The sequence below is a fragment of the Microtus ochrogaster genome, linkage group LG2 (assembly GCF_000317375.1).
Source record: "Microtus ochrogaster isolate Prairie Vole_2 linkage group LG2, MicOch1.0, whole genome shotgun sequence".
NCBI lineage: Eukaryota > Metazoa > Chordata > Mammalia > Rodentia > Cricetidae > Microtus > Microtus ochrogaster.
Genome location: NC_022028.1, coordinates 44,786,045 through 44,792,607, shown reverse-complemented (window position 1 = coordinate 44,792,607; position 6,563 = coordinate 44,786,045). Strand labels below are relative to the sequence as shown.

The 6,563-nt window shown below is 39.2% G+C and overlaps 1 protein-coding gene across 1 annotated transcript in view; it reads right to left on the bottom strand.

Annotated features, from left to right (window-relative positions):
- Positions 1-6,563, bottom strand: part of Pcdh15 (protocadherin related 15) — a 1,155,509-nt gene that overhangs the window by 175,532 nt on the left and 973,414 nt on the right. Inside the window, exon 20 of the mRNA XM_026785470.1 lies at positions 3,730-3,823. Coding sequence (XP_026641271.1) covers positions 3,730-3,823 — 94 coding nt within the window. The remainder of the gene's footprint in view (positions 1-3,729; positions 3,824-6,563) is intronic.

The window sequence follows — 6,563 nt, the reverse complement described above, 5'->3', positions numbered from 1 at the left end:
AAGCTCAAGTATCAAGAGCCAGGGGAATCTTATTAGGTCACTGGATTTCCTTTGTGATTTGGAAAAACGTTCTTCCTGTCATTGAGGCTGAGCTGTAAAATTTTTCAAGGGAGAAAAGCAAGGAAAAGAGAGCATCATTTATAAAGATGGAGCAGGGGAGAGATCTGGGGATGATGGAAGAGAGACTCAGAGGAAGGGAGGCAGAGCACACAGTCTCTCTCCTCACCTCATCCCTGATACCTGGAGACACCATGGAGGTGGTTGGCACATTCTACCCAAGTGGAAGCTAGTCATAGAGAGAGGAAGAGGAATTTGTGATAATCAAATCATATCCATGAACGCAGAGTCAAGTTGGCCCAGGTTTTCAATCATGTTTTGTTTTAGTCTGGTTTTGTTGGACCGGCCGTAGCTCAGAATTAAGAAACACTACATAAGATGTCTTAAAAGGACAGAGTAAGTGTGAAGCCCTTCCAAGAAAAAGGGAAGCCAGAGTCTAAGAACCTACAAGCGATGGCTGGGAATACATGTAACAATGGGTAACTGCTTCAACGCCAAGAAACAGGAGGCATTCCATCAAAACCTCTCCCAGCTACACTTTGGCAAGCTCATAAACAAGCAGCGACTCTAAATGAGTATAATTATTAATATGTGAAAAATGAATGTAATTATTAATATGCGAAAAGTGACTTATGTCTGTGAAGATTGATAAAATCTACACATTTATAATAATAAACTGTAGTTAGCTTGCTGAGGTTTTTAATTATTTAGAATGAAAGCAGAAAAAATAAATTATAGGAAAGTCAAATTATATAAAATCAAATCCTCTCCAAAATTTACAATGAGAAATATAGTGTGAGGATCCTTATTTATTTTCTCATTGGAATTTAAAGAGACAAGAGATCTTCATAAAAAAAATTTATCCTGGCAATTTATTTCATATAGATTAATTTTAACTTAACTTTTGTTTAATCAAAACCTGACTACCCCTGACCTATGTTCAGTACACATTCATTTATAATTCTATGCTTTGTTTGAAATATTATTTTGTTATGGCTGGCCAAAAGTTAAAAAGTTTAAATAAGAGAAGTGTTTTTAAACTAAGGAATACATTACAATATGTTGTATAGTTTTTTTCTTCAGGTACTGGCTGTACCTGGCCCCTAAAAGTATCTCTCCCAGTGCTGGAGAGATGTCTCAAGAGTTAAGGGCTGGTTCTGCTTCTGCCAATGTCCTGACTTCAGCCCCAGCACTCATACAGGGCAGCTCAGAACTGCCTATACCTTCATAGCTTCAGCGCTCTCATCTGGCCTTTGCAGGCATCTGCATGCGTGTGTGCAATCTCCCCATTAAAAATTAAAAAAAAATGCATATATAACAAATTACATGAATGATTAGACTATTCAAATCAAATATGGTTGGTTAAAAATTTAAACATTTCAATATTTGTTTTCAATACAAACTTTGGAAACTAGTCCAGAACTTATTCTAAAGCAACAAGTTTTTAAAGCTGAATGAGATCTTAATAATTAAAGAATGAGGAAATAGAAACCTAGACTTGCTGTGACCCAGAAAGCAGAGCTGAGATCCACACGCGGATGACAGAAAATGCCCTGCTGTCACACAGTAGCTGTAACATATGGCCTGCGTAATGAGCAGCACCATGCTTAGCAGAAGGCGGCTCTGGCCCAGACAGTGAACATGCTGGCTAGTCTCCATCTCGTCCCTTCTCTGAGGCATTTTATTTTGAAGGGTAGGCCTAAAATATCCTCGGTGATGTCACCGCTGCCATCAATTCCCGACTGATGCTTTGATTCTCCCCGAAGCTATGTGTACCCTTTACTTTACTTCTACCCATGGTTGGCCTGAATGCTGTTTTGTTCTAATTACACCCTTTATATAGCTAATTAAGTAGACCCTCCTTCGTTTCCTTAGCAACCCCTCTCAGCTGTTGACTTGTTAGGTGACTCAGTAATCTTTAATATTACTGTTTTTTTAAATTTATTTTCATGCTGGCTGCAGCCTCCCCTCTCTCTTCTCCCTCTAGTCCTCTCCCCTCCATATCCACTCCCCAATCCACTTCTTAAGGTGCCATGTCTTGTTGGTGCTAGAGGAAGGTTTGCCCTTTTCTGGACTGGGTAATCTTTCATCATCAGTGAAGTTGCAAGTTCCTCCTAGAGAGTCTGACTCTTGCACACTCCTAGAACACTGGCACGTTACAAATCATACATATCTCAATATTCTTTGAACTGTGTTTTATTGCCTGCATAGTGCTACCAAAATCTTTAAAATGTCAAATAGTTCTTATGGGAAGATTATAAGGGCCAATTATCTCTATTTTTCTTAACTCTATGAAGACTTTAATATTATTTCTGTATTTATTTGATACGTTTCATCTAGGTAACTTTTCTCAGCAATCCCCCTGATGTGAATGTTCAAAACACATTCTCTTATATTCAGACAAGTTGCCATAGAGAGCAAAGTCAATTCAAGGAACTGGAGTATGCTACTGTTGAACTGAATGATGACACCTACACATTTCATAGGTTCAAAATTATTTCTAGGCAGCTGTGTTGAGTTGACAGGTAAGCAGCTGGCTAAAGGAGATGAAACATGGGGCCTGGGGGTATAGTTTAATCTATGAAACCTGTGTGTTACAAGCATGAGGAACCCAAATGAGCTGGGCATGATGGCACAAACTTATAAGTCCTATGTTAGTGGTGTTGAGAGAGATAAATCCCTTGGGCTTGCTAGCCAGCCAGCCTAATCTGAAAACCAGCTCCTGGGTCAAGGCTTGATCTTGACCTCTGCCCTGAAATTGTGTACATACTGGTATACACATGTATATACATACATACATACATACATACATACATACATACATACATCTCATACATGCACACACACGAGAGAGAGAGAGAGAGAGAGACAGAGAGAGAGAGAGAGAGAGAGAGAGAGAGAGAGAGAGAGAGAGAATAATAATAAACTCCTACCAGTGACTGAAACTCTGCACTGTTTAAAATCTAGATATGGAGACTGTGAGCAAAATGATTGAAAGAACACATATATATGATGTTTAATTTTAGACTCTTGTAATGCTGATCTGTGGTAAAGGCTCAGGCCAGGCTCTGGGCTCGATCGCCAGAGGTTAAAATAAAGGAAAAAAAAAAAACAAAGAATAAAAAAAAAAATCTCCAGAAAGATACTTAAAACTGATGACAGGTCTAGAATAAAGTGGGAAATGGAATTTACCTCTCTAAAATTATAGGTAGCTTTCATTGGAGATCATTAAGTTTTCATCAGATCCTGAGTGATCCCTGTGGACACCTCTGGCCTCAATTGACCCAGTTTCCTAGGCACTTCAACCTCTCCCATTCCTGCCTCTTTAAGAGTGGGACCCAGTGGAGCATGTTCAACCCAGAAAGCCTCAGGAGGCACTCTGCTGCTGCTTGGTACTGACACAGGGCAAGGACTGGTAGAGAAAGTCTGAGTTCAGGTTCTCTGTAAGTTGTGACGATAAAATGGCAAGGGTGTGGATCACAGGGGTCTGTTCCGCATATCAAAGGCCGAGGTACAGGACAGTCTCAGAATCTGGATTTCTCTGTTAGGAAGCACTTTGTTTGGTGGCTAAGGCTCCTGATGGCTGTCACACATGTTTTAGAGTGTAGGGACATGGGACTCTTTGGTTTCCTTAGTCTTGCTCTGAGCACCCTTCCCAGTGATCATACTTACCCCACCGGGTCTGCCATCTGAGGCTGTGACGATGAGGATGTAGCGGTCTGTGCTCTCCCTGTCTAGCGCCTTCCCTAGCGTGAGAATCCCCGTGCTAGAGGCAGAGAGAGAAACAAAAAGACAGTGTATCATGTGAGTTGTTCTTTTCCTGACTTGGATGTAAAGGTCCCTGCAGACCTTTGTACCTCTCTCTCCTCTTCCTCCCTCTCTTCCTTCTCCTCATCCCTCCTCCTTTCACCCCCATTTCCACTTCCGTCTCTGTCCTTCACTGGTGTTCACAGCTTACCTTCGCTTGTCCCCCTCCCCCTCTGGTTTCTATTCCTCCCTACACATAAAAAATTGCATACTTCCTTTATATAGCTCATGAAGCAGAAGAGGGTCCATTGGGAAGAACTATTTTGATTATTTTTATCCACTTTGCATAATCATAAACTGAGTATTAAAGTGTGATTTTAGGGCTCACGCTGAAATCAGAAATGATTTTTTAAAGTTGTTGAGATTCTTAGCAATAAGGAGGAAATTGCAAACCTGAATGAGATCCCAGAGATGATTCTCAACCTTCTAGTGGGAAAATCAAGCAAAACAACATCATTATGGTTAACTCATTCCTGGGAGACATACACAGGCCTTGTGAGTCATGATTTCAAAGTAAAAGGCTCCATGGTTCCCAGGCAACATGACAATTCTCAGACAAGGCTCCCCTTCCAAATAGCATGTGTGTTCTTATGTATTGCAAAGTGCTCCACTGGGAGAGAAGCTTTCTATTTGACAAATTCTATGATGAAGCCTATTTTCTTTTGCATGTCCCATTCATAGAACTTATAAAAAAATCAGGTAATTCAAAGAGTATATTAAATCTGCAGTGTGCCAAATTTTTAATAGTTATTTTTATTTCCATAAGTGTGCTTAAATTTATAAGTGTTTTGTAAGGGATTCATATTGTATATTTTATATCATTTATAATAAATTATAATTAGTGTTCATGTGCCCATTTAATAAAATTTAAATATACGCTTGTGTATGTACTAGAAATTATATCATTTGCTTATTTTTATGAAATTTAGAGTGATATCAATCCAAGTAACCTAATTTACAAATAATATTTAAATAAATTATTATCTTTAGAATTATTTAATTCTACCCAGAATAAATATCCCCTGTGCATACTTTCCTCCAAAGTAATACCAATAACAATTCAGCTATTTAAAAATAAGCTCAAAATGTCTTTTTTGGGTTTTACACTGGATGCTACAAATGAAATTTTCATCAAGCACCCACTGTAAGAAAACATTTATTTTAATGCATTAAAACACTGAGATATTAGTCAAATGTAAGAACCTAGTTTGCTTTTAATTGATAAATAGGCTTCGTTTCAACTTAAATGCTTTGATTCTGAGAGTGGGATTTATGTGATACTCATTGCAAGGGGCAGTGAAAACAGAGTTGGGAGAAAATGGAATCCAGGGACACAGTAGCTCATTTGGTTGATTTTGTTGTTGATGGTGCAGACTTTGGAAGCTCTCAGAGCATATGGCAGGATTGGGAAACACTGCCTGAAAACTGTTTAGTCCAAATAACTAAAAACCACTTCCAGAACACATTCACAGTAATCAGGTTTGTATCAACTCTACACCGCACATGCCTCAAGCAATCTCACTGTGCACTAACATTCAAAGAGAAAAGTGAGGCGGTTTTTGCTTTTCAGACATACCTACAAGCAACTCAAGGAAGAGGAAGGATGTCAACCTAGGTGTAGTACAATGAGAACAAAAAAACGGACAGTTTCTGCCTTGCACTGCTTTGTAACAATTATAGTCCTTTGTTCCTTTCCTCCAACTCTCCTCAGGCATGAACTGAGAAAGCATCTTGATTTTCTGTCTTATGTCAAATTATACATACATCTATTTTTTCTTATTTATCTGATTATGATGGAGATAAAGTGCTATACGCCTTCTGATTCTATGATGGAGGCACTTGAATGTGGGGGAATATTTGGCACAAGGAGGGAAATGGAGATAGTATCTTGGAGTATTCAGTTCAGAAAGATGAGTCAATGGAGAATATGAACATCTCTCATGGTAAAGCTGGCCTGGAGGAACATTCCCACTGACTGGTGGAGGCCACGAGGCAGGAAACACTATCTGCATCAGGAGTGCAAAAAAATCTTTGCATCATGCACAAGCATTATTTATGATAAAAATCTAACCACAGTGCTGTGTAAGTTTTGCAGGACTGCAAACATGGCTCAGACATGAAGGTAGTGGGTGTGGTGAATAAGGCAATTCCATGACAGCATCTCCCCATGGCTGGAATAATCCTTTTGTATACTGTGAAGATGTATAACTCTCACTGTTTAATAAAGAACGGACTGGCTGATAGGTAGGTAGAATTTTGGGGGCAGAGAGAATGCTGGGAAGAAAGGTGGGGTTTGAGGAGACATAGAGGAAGCAGGAGATGGACATGCAGTGCTGAGATAGAATATCAAGCACATGGTTGAACATAGATAAAATATAGGTTAATTTAAGATATAGAAGCTAGTTAGTAATAAGCCTAAGCTATTGGTCAAGCATTTATGATTAATGATAAGTCTCTGTGTGGTATTTGGAAGCAGCTGGCAGGACAGAGCTGAATGGCTCTCTCAATGAAAAACTCTGCCTACACCCGACAGATCATCAAAACTCCAAGCAGTGTCAGACCCACATTGGCTAGGACTCAGTAAATGGTCAGATATTTATAGAACCCACATAAAGACACAATAAAGAAAAGGGTTAAGTTAATAATCATGGGAGAGCATTACGGTGATTCTGTTTGTTTTTGTTTCTACTCTCCTGGCT